Source organism: Mastigoproctus giganteus, chromosome 2 (assembly GCF_048544385.1).
Source record: "Mastigoproctus giganteus isolate SK-2022 chromosome 2, ASM4854438v1, whole genome shotgun sequence".
NCBI lineage: Eukaryota > Metazoa > Arthropoda > Arachnida > Uropygi > Thelyphonidae > Mastigoproctus > Mastigoproctus giganteus.
In genome coordinates, this window is record NC_143576.1 from 87,394,065 (window position 1) to 87,416,552 (window position 22,488).

Consider the following 22,488-nt stretch of genomic DNA (forward strand, 5'->3'; position numbering starts at 1 on the left):
CTGCAGTTGAACCTGGCCCTCTCCAAACAAGGTCAAGTGGCAAAAACAATATACTGTAACGGAAGAGACTGCATCCATGTTTCATCTGGTTAGTCATAAAAATGTTAGCTATATTTCTATACCACATCTAATATTTAAATTACAACATTAAAAATCTTACTTTCTATTTTACCTTTGTATATTCTGTTACACTGACATTGTAAGCTATAAAGGACCTCTAATCAAATCAGTGAAAACTGGGCAGGAAGGAGGAACCTATTGAATTGTTTTAACTTTCTTTTTATAGTGTAATGTCTTTACAATGCTGTCTGTCACTGATAAACAGAGGCACCGAATGATCACTGAAAATTGTTTCAGCAGGGAACTGTAAGCTGGTATATTATTGCATTAAACATCTGCTGCTCTGTAACAAATCACAGTTCTCAATGGGCTCTATAGATATATAGAATAATAAACATCACTAACTATCAAATTTACTACAAAATAGACAATGTAATAATGCAAAGAGTATATCAGAATACTAGACATTGTTAAATCTGTGATATAATTGATATCTCTTTTGATCCTACATCACCTAGAGGAAACTTCCATTAAAGAACTGGAAATCAGTTTCACAACCCGTTGCAAGTTCATGTCTGTTTCTTCATTATCACCATTATTAATCACTATAAAATCCCAGTTATTTACACCATCAAGACCACATTCTGATTCTGTATCATCAACTCCTGAAATAACAAAGGTAAATAAGAAATTCAGACAAGTTTTACAGCAAAATTAAAAAAAAAATTAAATAATTTTTAATCACAGTCACTGATTAAAGGTCTTTACAGTCACTTCTTCAATAAAACCTGTAAAGGCAAAAGAACAGGTCAACGTTGGTAAATTAGACAAAGTTCTTTTACCAATTAATTTTGAGCTTACTTAAGAGTCATGTATAAGAAGTGGTGGAGGAAGTAGCACAAAACTTCTGAGAATAACCTGCAAAACTTTATAAAATTAAAGACAGATTACACTCGATGCAGGTTATGCTGCTTAAAGTTCCACCATTCTCCATTTCAATTTACCTGCAAACCATGCTATTAAAAGAACAACTTAAACATTTCACAACAAGGACTGGAATTTCATATGCATATTATAATGGCCTAATTGTGATTTCATATTAATCAATAGCACCTTAGATTACTTGATTATATTCACATGGCAAAAAGCAAATTATAAATATTACTTTTTGCCAAATTTCATTCATTCTTAATTCAGAAAGAGGATAGCTTGCCAAATTCAAAACAAGATTCCATGGCATCAGGAAGGAAGGAATAATCTGTGTTGACTTTCCCAATCTTGTAATCCTATCTGTATGTATGCAACGAAAATATTTAATCTCAGTAAGTAGTAATGGAAGCATGAGCTTATGTAACATCAGCCAAAAAAAAAAAAAAAAAACAATTTTACACATCCAGTCCCTCTAAAAGTCTGTCCAGTTCCTCCTCGAATTTATTTAAGCTATCAGCTTCCACAACAACAGATGGAAGTTTGTTCCAACAATTAACCACCCGCTGGCTAAAGGCAAATTTCCACACATCTATTCTACAACTGTCTTTTGCAAGCTGAAGAATCCCATCAGATTTGATTTGATTTTGATTTTTGTGGTGCAAAAATAGCAAGGTTATAATGCACCGTGAAGCTTTTTCATCGAAAAGTGCATATATACACAGACATATCAATAAATAAAATAAATAAAATCAGTACAATGATAAAAGCAAATTGTATATTTCATATGAGTGTATATATATTAATCAATTTTAAAATTTTAAAAACTGCTGACACATTGTCATTGTCATTTAAAATCTGACTGAGTGTATGTGGCTCAGTCAGATGGGTAAAAGCGGTAAAATGAGCATTTCTAAAACTGGCACAATCACATAAAATATGTTGAACGGATAAAATGGTGTCACATTGCTTGCACATAGGAGGGTCATCAGCCCTCAGCAAAAATGCGGAGCTGAGCAAGAACAACTTCCCCTTTGCGATCCCTGCATAAGCCAGACCACCAAGGATGGATAGGCTTAATTCAACATAGTTTGTTTGTAGTAATCAGGCGATGCCACGAATCTTGCCACTGAGATTGTAAGTTACTGTAGATCACATGCCTGTAGTCTGTATAGGGGACTAACAATCCCATCAGAATTCAGCGTGCTCAACCCATTCAAGGCCTTATACACCTCAACCTCAATCAAATCACCTCACAGGTGCCTAGTCTCCAGATGCTGCAATTTGCAGAACTTAAGCTTTTCTTGGTAAGAGGACCCCTTCGCTCCCCTCACCAATCTTGTTGCCCTTCTCTATACACGCTCAAGCAAATCTACATCCTTCCTAAAATGAGGCCTCCAGACCTGTGTGCAGTACTCAAGGTGTGGCCTGCCCTTTGCCTTATACAAAGGGATAATCACCTCCTTTTCCCTACTAGCAATGTTCCAGTATATCACTGACAATACCCCATGACCTGCTCTGGCAGCCTCTCTGCATTGCTCAGAAAACTTCATATCTGACTGCACAATTACTCCCACATCTTTTTCATTTTCTACCACCCTTAGTGTAGTACTACACAGTATGTTTCTCTGAGGTTACTCTACCCATATGCAGTACTTTGCATTTGTCAAGGTTTAAACTTCAGTTGACACTTGTCAGCCCATCTGCCCAAATTTTCTAGATCCTGTTGCAGTAGCACTGCCAAACTTTGTATCATCTGCAAACTTCGACATTAAGCCTGATATACCTTCATCAATATCATTGATAAATATACAAAACAACATTGGGCTCAACATTAAACCCTGGGGGACTCCACTAATAACATTAGTCCATGGAGAGCAGTGTCGATTGATTAACGCTCCTTGTCATCTCTCACTCAACCACCCTTTTATCCATTGTAGTATTCTAGTAACTTACCCTTAATACCATACTGCTCCAATTTGTACAATAGTCTTCCATGCACAACAGTCAAAAGCTTTCCTGAAATCCAAGTACAGTGGATTCCGGTTATTTGGGCCACCGGTTAATCGGGGCAGCCGTTTATTTGGTGCAAATCTTAAAAAACAGAAATCAACGGAGAAAATAGCTAGGGTTTACTTCGCTTAATTGGGGCAGGAGACCCCAGCACTGGAGATTACCCTACGATTGTTTCAGACAGTACACGTGGTTCGGTCGAAATTCTGGGAAGTCACAACCATAAAACAAAAACAATTAGCAGTCACCTGTTTATTGGGCTTTTCTGTTAGTGTGTGTGTGTGGTATGGTTGTTTATTGGCGCATTAGCTGCTATGGCTATAGTGCGCCTATTCGTAGGAGTATTAAAAAATAATTAATAATAAAGCCAGTTTAAATTAGTTTCAGTTCTGAAACCTATTCATAAAAGATGATATACTCCAATTTATTTTAAAAAGCAGAAAAGTTCGTTAACATTTGCATCCTCTCCAATGATATGATGTAATGTCAATGGTTCTCGACGATTAGCCAGATTTTGAAGTATTGCAGTTCGATGTTGTTGATACTGTGGACAGTCAATCAGAATGTGTGTTTGACTGTTAGATGTTCTAAGCAGTGTGGATACTGAGGAGGATCATCGCCCATTAGTAGATGGAGGTGAGTCAGATGGGTGTGTCCTATTCTCATTTGTGTGAGTACCACTTCTTCCCGCCGCACTGTCTGATTGCTCGAGTGCCAGAACTTTGGGTATTGTTTCAGCTGGAAAAGTTTATTATTCATTTGGTTATGCCATAATTCTGTCCACTGTGCATGGCATGCTGCTTGAATTAAGATATTATAATCGGGCACTGGAATAGGGACAGAGGTTAGGTCTAAACTTGGACTTTTGGCAGATATATCAGCCACTTCATTCCCTTTTATGCCTGAATGTGCAAAACTTCACTAGTTGTTGACGATGATAAATCTGCAAAAACAATCTCCTGATTTTCATTAAAATATGGTGATTCTTTTGAGATGTATTCTGCATTGCTCTAATTGTGCTGAGAGAGTCAGTGTAAACTATATATTTTGCAGATGGATGTAGAGTCAAATTTTCTAGAGCTAACTGTATTGCATACAGTTCTGCTGAAAAGTTGCTATACTCAGGTGGAAGAGAAGCTGATATAATAGCAGAGGGAAACACTGCTGCTGCTCCAGCAGTTGAAAGAGATTTGGAACCATCCGTATATATTGGCAAGAAGTCAGCACAGGTTTGAATATGACTAACATAGAGTTGTTGCACAGTCACTGCCAGTAGACGATTCTTTCCCCATTGAAGAAAATAAGCATCACAGGTCAGTTGAGGAAAGGTGGTCCATGGTGGATGAGAGTAATTCTTTATCTGTTGCCTATCGTGGAGAGGAACATTCCAATTCTGTGATATTTCAAGGAGCCGTAGGCCAGCTGGTCGTATTTTACTTGGTTTATTTCTGTAGAGATTGAATAGTGGTTGAATAAAAAGGTATGGCTGAATAGGATGCGAAGAGCAAGTCTGTATTTTGGCTGCATATTTAAGTAATAACATTTTTCTATGAAGATGCAAAGGGAGCTCATGAGCTTCAATGTATAGACTCTGAGTTGGAGATGTCCTGTATGCACCATTGCAATCCGCAGTGCATTATGTTGAATAGGATCCAGCCAGCGCAGCACACTCCTTCGGGCAGAATCGTAAACTGGAGCACCATAATCTAAATGGGATCTAATCAGTGCTCTATATAAGAGCAGCAAAGTTGTACGATCTGCTCCCCAAGAGAGGGCAGATAAAGCTCTTGGAATGTTGATCTTTTTAAGATAGGCAGTACGTATTAATTTAACATGCTCAAAGAAGTTGAGCTTACTGTCCAGGATTAGTCCCAAGAATTTCATGTTGCTGGCAATCGGAATGATGGAATTTGAAATACGAAGTTCAGGATCTGTATGCAATTTGTGTTGACAGCAAAAGTGGATCGCAACTGTTTTCTGTTGGGAAAGATGATAGCCATTGAGCTCAGCCCACTTTTGAACTTTATTGAGGGACATCTGCAATTGCCTTTCAATAGATCTCATGTTCTGAGAATGGCAAGAAATAGTGAGATCGTCGGTGTAAAGGTAAGCCTCTACAGTATTTGGGAGTATTTTTGTAATGGAATCAATTCTAAGGGCAAACAGGGTTGCACTAAAAACTGATCCTTGTGGTACTCCTTCCTGTGAGAATGTAGCAGAAAGGGAATTTTGATATCTTACCTGGAAAGATTGGCTCTTGAGGAAGTTCCTAATAAATATGGGCAGGTTGCCTCGTAGACCAAGATTATATAGGTCACTGAGAATGCCATACCACCAGGTAGTATCAAATGCCTTCTCTATATCAATGGAGACCATGACAAGGTGTTCGTTTTTCACAAAGGCATTGCAAATTTCAGATTCCGCCTTGATCATCAGATCTAGGAATGACCTGTTTTTGCGAAAGCCATGTTGACAATTACTCAGCAGATGTTGAGTTTCAATGATCCAGGTGAGTGAACTGTGGATCATTTTTTCAAGAATTTTACCAAGGCAACTTGACAGAGATATTGGTCTGTAACTATTAGGACTAGTGGGATCTTTTCCAGGTTTCAAAAATGCCAAAACTGTAGCATGGTGCCAAAAGGTTGGATAAATATTTTCCAGGAAGATCCGGTTAAAAAAGATGAGAAGCAGTTGTAAGTTTTTGTCATTGAGATGCTGCAGCATGACATAATAAATGCCATCTGGCCCAGAGGCACTGTTTCGTGTTGTTCTGATGCCTGTAAAAGTTCACAATATTGCAGAGGCTGATTATATAGAAGTGATAGTGAGGTTCGAAAGTTGATAGGTCTCTATTCGGTGGCGGCCTTAATGTTCTGGAATTTTCGAGTTTAGTTTGATGCAGCCGATATTTGAGCAAAGGGTTTGCCCAAGGCATTAGCTATATCTAGAGGAGCAGAGAGTTCTTACCCATTGCAGGAGAGAATTGGGGAAGGAACAGTTGGAAACTTCCCAGAAAGCTGCCTAATTTTTTTCCATATTAGTCTGGAGTCAGTGTTTCTATTGATAGTTGATGCAAACCTAGTCCAAGAATCTTTCTTGGCCTGCTTTTGAATGTAACGCACCTTTGCCCTTAGTTTCTTGTAGCTAATTAGATTAGCTGTGGTTGGAAATCGACGGAATAAATTAAATGCTTTATTTTTTTCCTTCTTTGCTTTTGTGCACTCTTCGTTCCGCCAGTAGATGAAATGCCGTCGGGACGGGGGATTTGATAATGGAGTTGAGTACTTAGTTGCAACTAAAAGACGGGATGTAATATAATCAGTAACTTTATCTATGGGCTGTAGGTGAATAGTTTTTTTGTCAAAAGTGACTGCTGACTGAAATTTGGCCCAATTGGCTTTAGAGAATTTCCATTTCCTGCAGGGCTGTTGTAATGGTGGTTGTGTAGTCAACAGATTACAAACAATTGGAAAATGATCACTGCCCATGGGATCATCCAGAGCGGACCATTGCATAGCTGAAAACAGTATCGGGGAGCAAATCGATAGGTCAATGGCAGAAGTCTGTCCATTAGGTAAATGTATATGGGTGTGCGAGCCACTGTTAAGGAGAGTGAGGTTTTGTTTTTCCAGTAAGGTTTCAATCAGTCGGCCGCGTCTGTCTAATTTAGATGATCCCCATAAAGGGTGGTGGCCATTGAAATCCCCTAGCAGGCAGATAGGGGAGGGTAGCTTTAATAAAAGTTCTTTAAGATCATTATAAGAGTAAGTATAATTTGGTGGGAGATAAACTGAGACTAGAGTTAGAGCAGTCTGAGTAATCAGACGCACAGCGACAGCTTCGATTTTTTTATTTTTTTTTTTATGAAAACCCCAAACACGAAAGGTATCAAAACCTATAGTACTTAGTACCGTGCATGGGTTGAAGGAGAAGTATGGGGGGAGGGAGATGCTGGAAACTTTGCTCTAGAGACTAAACATGGGTTTCACCACTTCAAGCCTCCAATAAGCAAAGTGGTGGTATTTCACCGGTTGATGAAAGTCATCTACCACCTTGCCTAGATGGAATCCTTGTGCTAATTAAAATAGCTACACCACCACGAGCAGAATCGGATGTATTCCGATCTCATCTATAGACCGAGTAATTTTTTATGGAAATGGAAATTTGAGCAGTTAAATAAGTTTCTTGCAGGCAGAAACCAACTGGAGAGTAGCGGTTAATTAAGTAACGGATGTCGTCAATGTTGCCACAAAAGCCTCTGCAATTCCATTGCAAGATGTTAGGCATTACTTGAATTTAGAAGAAGAAGCTGTACCTGACGCGGCTGTTTTATGGCGTTCTGGCTTTGGTTTGTCTCTTTTTGGAAAGAAAGGGTGACCGGTGTCCATCTCTTCTTCTTATAGCAATACATACATTTTTTAATAACTTAACTTTACCACATAGTCCGTAACATGTGGCATTAATATTCATAGAGCTTTTAGTATCGGTGAATTGGAATAGGTTGCTTGGGAGTTCGAATCACACAGGCTGGCAATAGATAGTTAAATTTATTAAAATATAATTTTATAAAAATATTATCTATTATAACTACTTAGAATTTACAAATGTAACATTATAGCATAATACATACAACTAGGTAGGAGATACAAAATACACATACCATGTTGTTGTTTTGGTTTTTAGAAGCATTAGCAACTAAGGCCATATTGCTCTGGGATATGCGGTGGTCATTCCCTGACCTCTCCGTATTTGGTGGTGATGGGCTCAAACCCCGGTCTAATCAAGAGGCGTGTACTACGCACTGCTGCTCCTTCCGACCTGGCACACATACCTTAAGCATAATATTGAAATATACACTGTGCTGCCACTTTATTAGGTACACCCCTACTGTGGTTTGTCCCACAACGTTGCAAGTCACATGACCACAGTTATGGATATAAATACAGCAGAACAACCCTTTTAGTATCAGGTAAGCGTACAAACTGTAGCAAGAATGGGAAAAAGGAGTGATCTAACGGACTTCGAATGTGGCATGGTAGTAGGTGCAAGACGTGCTGGACAAAGCATCTCTGAAACGGCAGTTTTCCCAAACTTTTCACGCACCACAGTTTCAAGGGTGTATCGAGAATGGTGCAATGAACAGAAAACATCCTCTCAACGGCACTTCTGTGGAAGAAAATCACTTGTTGATGAGAGTAGAGTGGAGTGTAGAGTGTATTTAGTGTCAAGCGGCACCAGGGGTTTCCCCATCTCCGCGTTGCTTTCATTGTAGGTGTGCCAGTTCACTGGAAAGGCCAGAGATTTAAAAGTGTATGGATATTGTATGAGTGTAGTGTCGTGTACCGTTGTTCTTCTGGCCATTTAGCCGCTGAACCCCTGCTGAGGCCCAACGTTGTCCACACTCAACCCCGTGGAGGCAGGCCAGGTATATCAGTATTATAATTAATTACTCTGGCAGGTCCTGCCACCTAATTTCCTGAGATTTCAGTGGCTAGGACCTATAAAATAAAAAATAAATAAATAATAAAAAAAAAAAAAAAAAAATTTTTTTGATCTTTCACGTGGCGGGGATAACAGTACTAGGATTTGAAAGGCCGAAACTATTGGCAAACAGTAATTTGGACATGATTAAATTTGGACGTGTGGGGCAATCGCTTGTGTACAGATAGAGTAGGGGAGGGAGACTGAAGACTGGGGGGAGAGACAGAAATATGGAGTCAATAGGGAAGGCGACCCCAATAGGTGTCATTGGGGCATGCCCATGCCCCACCAGAAGGAAAATTGGGGGTGGCGAGGAAGGGAGGAGACAAGAGGACAGGCACCTTCCCCCCCCCCTGCCAGGGAAGTGGAGTGGAAAGAAAGCCAGGAAAGAGTGCCCAGCTCGGTCGCCAATTGGCGCACTGGCAGCAAATCTGCTGTTCAAGGTGGGGAAAAAGATATGGGTCCAACGAAGCAGTCGGAACCAGTTCCCCGATGTCATTCATTGGCTATGTGTCCATCCAGGTAGGTTGAGGTCAGTCACATTTATGGGTTATATACACGACCAGGGCAGTCTCGTGGAGTGTCTCTTTTGCATCGCGGATGGGTTTGGTCAGTTGATCCTGTTTCCATCATCAGGAAGGGTGGTCTAGTGCTGCTTATAGTCCGGTGTTGTGGAAGTTTAATGTCTGCTACAAGGCATACTGTGCCCTTAGTTCCTGATCGCAGAACAGGTTCTTCTTCTGGCAAAGAGTTCCTGTGCAAATCTGGTGAGGTTCTTATATTCTTCGCTTGTGTCCAAGAGATAATGCTCCTGGCCTCGCGGCACGTAGGTCAATCTTGTTATTAGATTTCCACGTAGGTCCTCGTAGTTTGTACATTCGTGCATGAGGTGGGTCCAGCTTTCCGGTTCGCCACATGAACAGCTGGGGTCTTGGAGGAGGCCCAGAGATGTTAGTTTCTCGTTGAAGGGGCCGTGACCGTCAATAAGTAGGTGGCATATAGGCCTGGGTGGAACCATACAGGTAGTTTTGGGAAAAACCTGTCTACATCAGGTATGAAGCATCGTGTCACCTCTCCTTTGGTTGAGTCTGTCCACCTCTTTTGCCATTCCTGTTTTAAGTGTGCCAAGAGTCGAGCCTTTTCCATTTTTATATTGTTTGTGGGTTCAATCGTAAAGCCCGAGTAGGTCACAGAGATTCCTTTTGATATGTAGTATGCTAGTTTGGTCAGTTGATCCTGCTAGTCCGCATCTGATCACTTCGAGATCCAGGGGTAAGGATCCAGTAAGAACCTGGAGCGCCTCCGTACTCACAGTATTGCAGGCTCGGGTTGTTTTGAGCAATATTGTTCGTTGTGTTGAGTCCAGTATTCTTTTGTTGGTGGTCAGTCTGGTTCTATGGTACCATATTGGTGCACCGTATGTGATCGCTGGGAGAAAAGTAGTCTTGTAGTATAGCAACATGGTTTGTTTACTCAGCCCCCAGTCCTTGCGTGAGACGCGCAATCAGGCCTAAGTAGTTCCTAATCTTCGTCCTGAGTTGCCTGAGATGCAGTTGGAATGTGAGCTTGCTGTCAAAAATGATCCCGAGGTATTTCATTTGTTGGGCGAATTTGATTGTAGCGCGATTTATTTTAATTTGTGGTGGCCTCCTTATGTCCAATGTTCCCTTAAGCAAGATGGAAGTCGTTTTGGTAGGCGAGATCTGTAGAAAGTTCTCCATAGCCCACTGCTGTAGAGTATACAGAGCTTGATTTGCTCGAGTCTCAAGTTGTGTCCTATTATCTGCCATCACAGTGAGAATTAAATCATCCGCAAATGCTTGGGTTACCACCTCCCCAAGGCCAGTGTTCAGAAAATCATCAAATACTATATTCCACAGCAGTGGACCGAGCACGGAACCCTGGGGGCACCCCCTGTGGATGTTCCTGCTGATCTGTTGGTATGGTACTTTTACTTCTATTTTTCTGTGTGAGAGGTAGCTTTTGATATTATTATAGAGGTTGCTTGGGACCTGTGCCATTCTGAGCCTGCCCAGAACACTCGGCCACCAAAGTGAGTCGAACGCCCCGGCAAAATCCACTGCAATAGCGAGAAAGTACTTCTGTTGGCAATCATTCACTGATATCAGTAGGTTTCTCATCGGATCGACAGTCGAGTGACCTGGCTCGAATCCGAATTGGTTTTTTGCCTCAAGGTTGGCAGTGGAGTAGTAGTGTTGTATCCGTCTATGGAGGAGCCGTTCATATAGCTTACTTAAAACTGTTAGGAGCGCTACGGGTCGATATGATTCCGGGAATGCCGGATTTTTGCTTGGGGATTTGAGAATTAATTTGACATTTGCTGTTCTCCACTCCTTAGGGAAGTAGCCAGCCTCAAGGCAGCAATTGTACAACCTTAAGAGAAGTTGGGGTTCTAGGTCAGCAACCTTCTTTATGATTTCAGGTTCAAGCATATCTCTTCCAGGGCATCTTTTGGGCCTAATTCGGGCAGTCGCTTCTTGGAGTTCCTCCATTGTAAATGGTCGTTCTATCTGTTCCGTGAGGTATTCTTCATTTTCTTTGCACAGCTTGAGTTGTTGTTCACTGGTTGGCTGTGCTGGTTCCTTCAGTATTGCGTTTAGGAGGTTGTTGACTGATTCCTCCCACGTTGTTGTTAGAGTGCCTTGTGGAGTTCGAGTCGTCGTGAGGACTTCTCCCCTGGGGAGTTTATTCGTAGTTACTTTGTATATAACCCCCCAGGGATCCGCATTTCCAGCTGTGGAGACAAGTAACTCCCAGGATTTTCTTTTACTCTTTTGGATTTTGTCTGTGTATAGATTTCTTGCCTCCCTATAGCGTTGTCTTAAGGCCTCCACCTCAGCCTGCGGCCAAGACCTGCGGGCTCTTTGAAATTGTTTCCTTCTATTTGCGACCTGCTCCCTAAGGGTCTGCAGTTCCCAGGTCCACCATGGGACCATTCCTGGGGAGGGTCTCTTCTTCTTTATGGTTGCACTGCTGGACTCTGTGATTATGTTAGTCACTGTTCTTTGCAGGATGTCTGGATCAGTTTCCTTCTCTATTTGCTGTTGTCTAGCTTTGATAGCTATGGCTAGGTGAACCGCAAACTGATTCCAGTCCGCTTTGTGGATTGCAAATCTGTTGGTGAGATATCTGGTGATTGGGGTTCTGGTTAGCATTCTTGAGATTCGGTACGTGATCACCCGGTGATCGGATGTTGTCCAGGAATTTTCGACTGTTCATCTGTCGATGTGCGCGGCCATATTGGCTGTAGCTATTGTTATGTCTATGTCTGCTTCCCAAAGCAGGTTGCAGAATGTGGGCAAATGGTGTGGCTGGTTAAGGATCACAAACGGCGAGGTGGCTAGGAAGTCTTCAAGTAGCTGACCATTGTGCGTAGCTCTTCTGCTCTCCGTTTTGCTGTGCCATGCAGGCAACCGACAGTTCACGTCTGCTCCCACAATGATCCGCTGGTTTGGTAGGATGTCAAGTAGCTGTTGCAAGTAATTTATGGCAGTTGTGATATCCTGTCCCGGTCTAGAGTAGAGGGATATGGTGTAGAAGGCTCCTATTGGTGTGATGACATGGGCGCAGGCTGCCCATGGTGTGCACAGCTGTGCGATCTTCGTTGCCGTGATGTCCGGGTTTCGGACCAGGGCCGCGGCCCAGGGAGTGTCCTCATCAGATTGGATTAGTTTATATGCAAGTGGGTAGCCCCTTAATTGTTTGGAATGTGCATACGGTTCCTGAAGTAGCAGGATATCAGCGCTCTCTTGGTCGGCCTTAAGGCGTAGCTGGTCAGCCACAGCCCTGGCTCTCTGTGCATTATGCTGGAATATTTTCATCTCTGTGGTGTTGAATTTCTTAGTTGTAGTCGCCATAATCAGTTCTAGTTTGGTGCATGCTCTTCGCTTTGATGTATGAGGGACAGTTGGGGTCCCTTATCGAGTGTTTGCAATCCATTTTTACCAACTTGCAATTAGCAGATAGGGTCTTTGTCCTTATTTGGGCAGTTTTTAAACTCGTGTCCCCGCTCTGTACAATGGCCACAGGTGGGCTGAGTCTGAACGCAGGTGTGGGTAGTATGCCCGAATTTACAACACCGGAAGCATTTTGGGACGGATACGTACTCCCTGAAGCGGTGGCTGCCCCAGTTGATAAAGACTCTGTTTTGCTGGCATATAGTCTTCCAGACCACTGGTGAGAGCTCTACCACCCAGTTGGTGGCGTTTCCTGCTCTAGCTTTAGTCTGAAATCTCAGAGTAACGATGGTTGACGGTGCCTTCCCTGGATAGTCTTGCTGTAGGTTTCTCATGTACAGCTCTGTTTGGATTTCAGTCGGGGATATGTCCTTGTCCAAGTCGTATATAATTACACAAGGTCCCTTTCTTTTCGGTGGTAGGGCCTCTAATCCAAGAGTGTGGATTCTTTGATTGTTTAGTATCAGGTTTGCATCCGCCTTTGTGTGGGTTTCAATGATAACACCCACATTTCGGGTTTTGCGAACCGATTTGATTTTTGCCGCTTTTAAGTCTTCGGTAAGGTTGTTTACTACTATGCTCTTTACCTCTTCGCTGGTGTGGACTTCATCTTTGGAGGTCGGTCTTACGATGACTAGGTGAGGGGTTGGCAAGAGGGTCTTGCGTTTAGTGGTAGATTCCTTAGTTACTGTTTGGTTGGTGGGTTGCTGTGTCCTCAGCACTTCAGCAAAAGTGGGGGCTCGCTGTTGCACTTTGTTCGCCCCACTTTCAAGATAGGCATCAAGCCTGGCAGTTATTTTTTCATTTTCCAGGTGCGTTTGGTCCAAAATTGTTTCTAGTTTGGTCCACAGGGAAACGATTTCAGCTCTTAGTTCTGTAGTCACTCTGCTGCTCTGCTTCTTGAATAAGTTTTCAAGGGCGGTTCGCAGGATTAGTTTCTGTTCAGGGACGGTGCCCTTGGGCAAGGTTGAATCCAGTGGTGGTTCCTCTTGTTTCTGTTCGGTAGAATCCCGTTGGGAGGCACGAATCTCTTGTGATTCTCTCGTGTCGGTTTGTGAGCGGGTTTTCCTTTTAGCGGAGGGGGCTTCGGCGCGTGGATCCACCGGCCCCTCGTCATGCTCGATGACTGTAATGTCATCCTTGTTGGTATGCTGCAACGAGGTTTGGGTTTTATTGGTTTTACCTTCCATGTTGGGATAATTTCAAATAATTGAAGTAGGTCTGGATTTCCGGGTCGGTAGGGTGTTGCTTCAGTAGGACTTGATTTTTGGTGCAGGAAGACACCCACTACAAGCTCGTAGTCCAATTTGGTGAATTTCTGTGCACTAAAGAAGATTTTGCCTGTCCCCCACAAACAGGTGGGGGGAAACACTGAACTTCTTCCGTTCGATGACTAGAGGAGAAAGTATGCAGCAGTGGGTGGGAGTGGGGGAGAAACAATCACTAACCCTGTCGCCACTTGACCTTGCTAGGAGCTTAAGTGACGTGTTGCCTTAAGCAGAATATCACTCGGTTCGGCTGCGTTGAATGAACATTAAGCCCGCTGTTGGTTTCGACTCTTAATTAATTGGAATATGAATGCTTAAAATTTAAATGTGTTGGAGCTCTCTTTCAGCCCGATAAAAACACTGTTGGGGCACCCTCCCCAGTCAAGTGCACAATACCAACGTGGCCTCCGCTTTATAATCGGTGCCTCTCTATGGCCCTGATGCCAGCCACATGGTGACCATTGTAGTCTGGCAAACAAAGGACACAGATAAAAACGCTGGTAATTTGCTAAATTTCCAAAAGTTTGCAAAATTGTCTCACCTAGGGAATCCTCAGATGAATGTCTTTCGACGGAAACACTTTTCTTGGCGAACTAAACACTTAAAACTCATATTTTAACACAAAAATCAGGAGCTCGTAAAAACGTGTCTACTCATAAGCAGCCGCAGGGGCCAGTCTCCCTTGTTGATGAGAGAGGTCAGAGGAGGATGGCTAGAATTGTGCAAGCAAACAGACTGGCCACAATGTTGCACATCACCTCAGAATACAACCATGGTGCGCAGAACAAAATATCGCAACGGACCACTAGTCGCAAATTGGCTACAACAGCCAATGGCCACATCGTGTACCTTTGTTATCAATGAAAAACAAAGGAGCACACCTCCTGTGGGCACAGCAACACCAGCACTGGACTATCGAGGATTGGAAAACAGTTGCTTGGTCTGACGAGTCAAAGTTCCTGATGCATCATGTTGATGGAAGGCTCAGAATTTGACAAAAACAACATGAATCCATGGACCCGTCATGTCTCACGACTACTGTGCAAGATGGTGGGGGAAGTGTTATGGTGTGAGGAATGTTTTCTTGGCACACATTGGGTCCATTGATACCCATAGATTCATGTCTGAATGCCACATCGTACCTAAACATCGTTACTGACCAAGTGCATCCGTTCATGTTGACAGTTTATCCTCAGTCAGATGGTTACTTCCAGCAGCATAATGCACCGGTGCACAAAGCCCGAAGCACTATGAAATGGTTCCAGGAACATGACGACTTTTCTTTGTTCTTTGCTGCTGTGGCCCACTCAGTTCGCAGATCTCAATCCTATTGAACATCTTTGGGGTGAGCTGAAAATGTCTGTTCGCTGCAGGCCTACACCTCCATCGAATCTCAAGGAACTCATGTCTGCATGGTGCTCCATTCCTGCACAACGTTTCAGCATCTCTTTCAATCCATGCCTAGATGAATTCAGGCTGTTTTGAAGGCTAAAGGAGGCTCAACACGCTACTAGGTAGGTGTACCTAATAAAGTGGCAGCACAGCGTATATATTCTATACCAGTTATGCTATGAATGTAAACTTCATAGCATAACTGGTGCATAGTATTATTACTGTGTTAGGATATAAGTTTAGTGTAGTATTTTTAATTATATTGAATTTGAACCATAATCATGCCTCAGACCAGAGCAGCAAAGCAAAAGGCTCAAAGTAGTGGGAGTGACATGGTTCGGGGGAGAACTGAGTTGGGGGGAGTTGTCCTCAAAATTACAGACTTGTGAAATGTACTGCTTGTTTGATGTTTGTGGAGCTATCAGGAACAGGACAAGATATTAGTAAGGGGGATGTCTCTTTGTGCATGCTCGATGTAGAGTGCAAGGATGTTAGGTACCATTTCAGCATTGTTATGGGCCTTTATGAGAGCTTGAACAGGGTGGATGCCCTCGAAGGACTTAAATTGGGTGGCCCATCAAGCTCTCAACTACCTGCATCAATGCCAGAGCTTGCACTTGATATCAGCAGGAATCCCCAAGACAGAATGCACTGGTCCTACAGGAGGTAGTTGTTGTTGGTGTCTCTATTGTCAGGGAAACAGAAAATATATTGTGCAAAAAGGACAAGTGGAATAGGAACAGGATATATATGCCAGGATCAAGAGTTAATGATATTGTAGGGCAGATATCTTTTAAGGACACAACAGGTGATATTGTTGTACATGTTGGCACTAATTATATCAAGAATAGATCTACGAACTTACAATAAGTACAGGTCAATATTAAAAAAATTTGAGTTAGAGTTAAATTCGAAAGCATCTGCCCAGACATGATAGAAGAGAGTACATGACGACAGCTTTGTCAATCTCAGTTCAGCCCTGGAGAGACTGTACAAGGCTCATGGGGTAGAATTTTTCTCAGTGTGGTCTGTGTTTGTTAACAGGAGAGACTGCCTCTACAGGGATGGGATACACTTAAACAGGTGCAAGAATATTTGCTGATGCTATCAAGGCAGTGTTAAATGGGTCAGAAAACTGTTAGCTTGGGGGTTACTCAGACTAATAGCTTAACTAGAGCCGCAGGCAGAGACAAAAGTGATTCTTGCACTGCTACTATTGGTACATGCAGCAACAAGCAAGGTGTCTCAGATTTCAGGCCCTGCTGTGGGTCATCGTGGAACAAATAAATACATGGGCTGTGTTAGGATAACTAAGAGTAATAAGATGTGCATATATACTTGCATGTACACTAATGCTAGGAGCACTGTAAATAAATTTGATGAATTTGAAGTACTGATTAAGACATCAAATGCAGACATTGTAGGAATAGCGGAAACATGGTGTCACTCAGACATAAGTGATGCTGAATTTGAATATGGGGAGTACAATGTATACAGAAAGGAGAGACAGGACAGAAAAAGTGGAGGGGTTATGCTCTTAGTTAAGAAGTATATTAAATCTAAGGCAGTGCATCCGGTTAACATGCATGACAAGTGCAATGTTGAGTCAGTTTGGTGTGATATAAGCACTGGGAAAACAAAATTGAGAGTAGTGTGTTAAAGGCCTAATAACTGCGATGAGAATACCAAAAGCTATACAGAGAAATAGAGTAGGCCAGCAAATCAGAATGTCTTATAATGGGGGATTTTAAGTTTCCAGATGTTGATGGGAATTTGTGCAGTGGTCATTCACACACTAGCAAGACTGGATTTCTTGGTTGCCCTACTCTTGATCAGAGAAGGGCAACCAGACAGGTGAAGGGAACAAAAGGGTGCTCTTAACTTCAAAGGCTTCAGTTCTGCAAATTGCAGCATCTTGAGACTAGGCACCTGTGGGGAGGTATTTAAAGCCTTGAATGGATTGACTCAGCTGAATGTTAATGGCATTCTTCCACTTTCTGAGACTACACACGAGGGGACATAAATATGAATTGAGGAAGGATGGTTGCAGGATAGATGTGTGGAAGTTTCCCTTCAACCAGCGGGTGGTTGATCATTGGAAGAGGCTTCCATCTGTTTTGGAAGTGGATTAAATAAATTCAAGTCTAGTTCTTCCTTGAATTTATTCAAGGAACAACTAGACAAATTTTTGGAGGGACAGATGGGTGAGCTGTGTAGTTTTTTTTTTTTTTCATGGCTGATGCTATATAAGCTTGCTTTCTTCATCATTTCCCATTACTACTAACTACTACAAATGAGGTGGGTAATTTTTTTTTTTCTTTTGCTGATGTATAAGCATATAAGCTTGCTTCCTTACATCATTTTCAAGGAAGCAAGTTTAATACTATCGTATCCTACAGTCTATTTCATTAATTTTATCATCATTAGCCCACTTAAATATGAGCCCTTCTTGTCATCCAGAAAACATCAAGTGATATTCTAGTTCACTTGACCATACCTGCATTGATTGTTGCAACAGCATCAGCAGTTGCAACAATCAACCTTCGACTGTAGCTCCTGTGCTGTACGTGCCATCCTTTGATACTTAGTTTTCTTGACATATCTCTGCAGGAAGTAGTCAAGTGAAGTTGTTATTTCTATATTATTATTATATCTATATTTCAGGAGAGCAGGGAGGCCAGGGATTGGACCCTCTACTAATCCACTGAGAAACAATGTGATTCTGCTACATCTGTAAGTAATTGTTTTTGTTGATGGCAGATTCTTCAAAGAAAAATGGTCCCACCACAAATGTTTACCTTGGGCTGTCACATTGCATTTTGCAAATGACACAGATTTTTTGGCACCCTAGAAATTATTTTACTATTATTTCTATATTTCAGGTGAACAGAGAGCCCAGAGATTGGACTTAAGGTTGTGATGATTGATCCAAGAGACATGGAAGGTAGCCTCATCAGTGATTAACAAGTCTTTGGAATCCATTATCCTCATCCAGCTGTTTCATCATGTCCATAGTGAATTCATAACACTGTGGACAGTCATTGGGTTGATATGCTGTACAAGTTGAATCCTACTACAATTAATAGGATTCAACCTGTACAGAGTACATGCAGTCTCAAACACCTTGTGCACCATGGAACAAGAAATCTGCAATTCCTGGCTACACATGCATGTATGGATTTCTGAGGACTATGTGCAAGCAATTCTCAGATCTATTTCACATCCTTGGCATTTATTCCTGCAAACCTAGATCCTGACTACCACAAGACACTCCCAGTCTCCATGAATTTCTTATGACATTCACATATTGATGTCCTACTTCAGAGTGCCCTTTGGTATTTTGTTCAAAATCTATGCTGCACCTGAACATCTAACTGATTTTGTCTCAATGAAGCAGGATATGCAGTGTGCCGCCGCCTCCTCCTCTTCTGCTGGGTTTTGGGGTTGCTCAGTTACCTACAGTCACCTGGAACACAAAAAGGAATCTGCTGTAATAAACTTTTTTATTTGCCTTACAATATGCATAAAACCATGTTAAATTATATATCCCCATTTGGAGATTTAATTTCAAGTTGTAAAGGTTTAGTGTGGGCACTCAGTATTTGCCTTAATGTTGCTAATTGTTGAGTTTAAATAAGGAATCACATAAAAATATATGATAGTCAAATGCAATCTTAATGTTGTTTTACTCAAATATAATTATCTGTGCTATTGTTCTTCCACGTATCTATAAATAATAAATACCCGAGAATTGTTGAGAATTATTAAGGGAGTCCCCCAGGGTTCGGTGTTGGGTCCAGCAATGATATCAATGATGATATCAATATCATCAATAATTTATCAGTGATACTGATGGAGGTATATCAGGCTTAATGTCTAAGTTTGCAGACGATACAAAGGTTGGCAGGGTTGTTAATGAGGGTACACTACTACAACAGCAGGTGTCCTAGCAGCCTAGTTTATGTTAGCATTAAATTCACATAACTCTAAAGTGAAAACTGCAGCAAAATGAAGGAATCAATCTCAGGATAATTGGGCAGCACCTCTTGGCATCAACATAATCATATCATGGCTGCACACTTCATTTCCACAATTACTCCTCTGTTTCAGTGATTACGGAAACAAATGCACAATCCATAGTAATTCACTTAATAACACTAAGTAATTCACTTGGTATTATTATGACAAACAAATACACAACACCAAATAATTTGAAATTGATGGATTGCAATATTTTTATTCCTATTCATACCTGCTATGGATATGGAGCATCTGATTATTTTGTTTCCGAGTTCTATGTTATTGTTGTTATTTTTGGTTTTTAGGAGCATTAGCAACTAAGGCCATAATGCTCCGGGAAAATGCAGTGGTCATTCCCTGACCTTTCTGCATCCTCCGTATTTGGTGGTGACTGGCTCAAACCCCGGTCTAATCAAGAAGTGTGTGCTACGCACTGCTACTCCTTCCCACCTGGCTACGGAGGCGCCTCTTCCGAGTTCTATTTCTTTAGCTGTGGGAGTGGTGTCAGCTGAGGATGCTGTACTTTGGTTTTGTCCAGGTAGTGCTCTTTGATACCTGTTGACCCTGGAGTGGCTAGTACTCTGTTTTAAACACATGCACAAGGTTTCTACTGATTAGAAAGTCCTTGGAGCTATTGATATATTTCGGATGCACTCTGATAAAGAATGCATCAGAAGTACACTCTGCTGAAGACTGATTCCTTATATAGGCACCTCATTCTAACTTTGGCTAAAATACTTGACTCATTGGAATTCCAAAGATAACCCATTTACAACCACATGAAAAAATCAGATAAAAAGGTCTTAGCCCTTCTTTTAGTTAGCTGATCTTATACAGAAGGAGTTGGATTTTCCACATAAGTTATTCTGCATTTTTCTGCCTACCCACCAGGATATGAGCAGTAGGCTCCTGTATTATTAAAATATTAATAATTTAAATATATGTTCTTGGACTCCTTTCCTGAGTTTCTGATTGTTTGGTCCAATAAAGGAACTGCTACATTTGAGTTCAGAGACCGTTTGTTTGATGTTCTTTTGTAATGGCTGTTCCTCAGAAATGGTTGGAAACTCTTCATTACTAAATAATAATTTTTGATTTTATGCTTCCTCACAACACACTATTTTGTCATTGACTCCAGCATGAAAAGAATTAGAATATGGGGAATGTCTTTTGTTGCAGGTGGCTCATGAGGTGGTACCCAGAATTCTTGTAAGGTTGATGCAATAGTTTTTCTGATAAAATTTAATCGATGCTCGTTAATTTATGTTTCTTTTATGTGAGGCTATTTAACTAATTTCATTTAAGTGCAAACCCTGAGAATCTGTATTCTAAAGAAGCTGAATGCAATGCATCTTGGATGTATAAAAAAAATTGAAGGATCATTGAGAGCTTCCTGTAAACTAGTGGCCAGAAACCTTTTCCTCCATATGATTTGCTTTAAAACAAACAGAATTTGAGATCAACCTATTATACTTTTTTTCTCATAAGTGTATCTCTGTCTGAAATAAAATATGCTTGTTGTAGAATTATTATAATTTTTTAATTTGAAAAAAAAAACACACTATATAGGTACATAAAAATCTAAAGTAAACTTAAAAAGAAATTGTGGCATTGATATTCTCCATAAAATTGTATTATAATTTTATTTCTAATCAGCCAATCAATCAAGACCCAAACCCCTGCTGTTAATTTCCATATTAACTCTTGTGTCAGTCCTGATAAGGAGTATGTCTATCAAATGGATTTTTACAGTCTGATTCAATTTGCAGCTTGAAATATATTTTTGAATGAGTGCTTGTGAAAGGTGCTCGGTTATTCAGATCCATGTTCCCAAATGAATAGCATGCCATCGACCTAGCAGATTCAAAGCTTTGGTATTTGAGGGGTTACATTTATGGCAGTTTGTTTGATGGATGACATGAAAACCTCTATAAAAAGAGAGACAGGATAATGAGGTTGGTTTTTTGTACACAAACCTTATCCTTAAATGAGAAGACTTGTTGTTGTTTATTTGGTTTTTAGGAGCATTAGCAACTAAGGCCATATTGCTCCGGGGGATATGCGGTGGTCATTCCCTGACCTTTCCGCATCCTCCGTATTTGGCAGTCACGGGCTCGAACCCCGGTCTAATCAAGAAGCGTGTGCTATGCACGGCTGCTCCTGCCCACCTGGCTACAGAGGCGCCTGAGAAGACTTGTCTGGTAGAGAGGCTAAATAAGATTTTCCCAAACTTTGAAAAGGACCAGAAAGTTTGTACCAGTATCAGGAAAGTATAATATATGTATAATATATCCTTGTTAATTTTATATAGGATTATTTGAAATGTGATGTATTTCAAAGTTGCTGCCATTTCCTGACTGATGATAGGGTTTTATAATCATTTTAGTATGGATAATTCAAAATACATCTACAATGAAATGCATAGCTAGAAAATGGAAGTTGAAGGAATAAATGAGGAAGAAGAAAAGTTGGTTCTGTGAGTTTGAAGTTGGACAGTAAAAGGATGCTGACTGGTTGCTGTAAGTGTTCAGACTGGTTTGGAAGAGAGGAGGAATTATAAAAGCCAATTCAGAAGAACAGTACCCATGAAAGTATCTACAGAAAAGGCATGTGGCAGAAACAGAGCATCTATGAGACAGAGGATGGAAAAACTTTGTAAGTGATGGATCATTAATTAACCTAACTGCCATCTTTTGAATGTAGTTGAAAGCATGAAAAAGGTACGGGGGGCACCACCACAGATACAATATAAGACAAAGACATTTTGGTTTTAGGGTATATACTCAAATTAACTATGAGGGAATAACATATGAGGATGCTTCAGGAAAAGTTTAACACATCTGCTAGGATTTGATACAACTGGTGACTTTCCTAATGCAAATTCATTAATCTAAATTCCTTACCTTGTGTAAAAATCCAGCCCCTTGCTTTTCTTATTTGTTCTGAAGCAGATATACGAACTGTGAAAGTCACAGAAGGATAATTATTCTGAAAAAAATTGTTATCTGATTTTCTTCTTGCATCTGTAATTATCCATACAGGCTTTGCAATTGCCTGACTTTGTATAATGGCATGACGGCAGAAATACCCAGGATCCTTCTGCCTTACTTCCTCACCCCAACTAATCATATCCATCCGATACTGCTCTTTGTATGTACTTGCATCCAAGAGTCTGGGGTAGTCCAAATTATGCTCCTAGAATGAAAGATAAAAAAATAATTCTAACTTCCATTTTAACCACTAATAAAAGTTGTTAAAAGTACCATACATAAAAATACGAACAGAATCAGAATGATGGGTTAATAGTTAAATGAAGTGTTATACAGGTTGTTCATATGAACATACCA

At 41.1% G+C, this 22,488-nt stretch overlaps 1 protein-coding gene across 2 annotated transcripts in view; it reads right to left on the minus strand.

Annotated features, from left to right (window-relative positions):
* Positions 1–248: 248 nt before the first annotated feature.
* Pmvk (Phosphomevalonate kinase) overlaps positions 249–22,488 on the minus strand; it is a 105,585-nt gene continuing 83,345 nt past the window's right edge. For both annotated transcript variants that reach the window (XM_090368567.1, XM_090368568.1), the window contains exons 4-5: positions 22,045–22,336; positions 249–725 (exon numbers count right to left, since the gene is read on the minus strand). In XM_090368567.1, the coding sequence (XP_090224693.1) occupies positions 571–725; positions 22,045–22,336 (447 nt within the window). In that variant the 3' untranslated portion in view covers positions 249–570. The remainder of the gene's footprint in view (positions 726–22,044; positions 22,337–22,488) is intronic.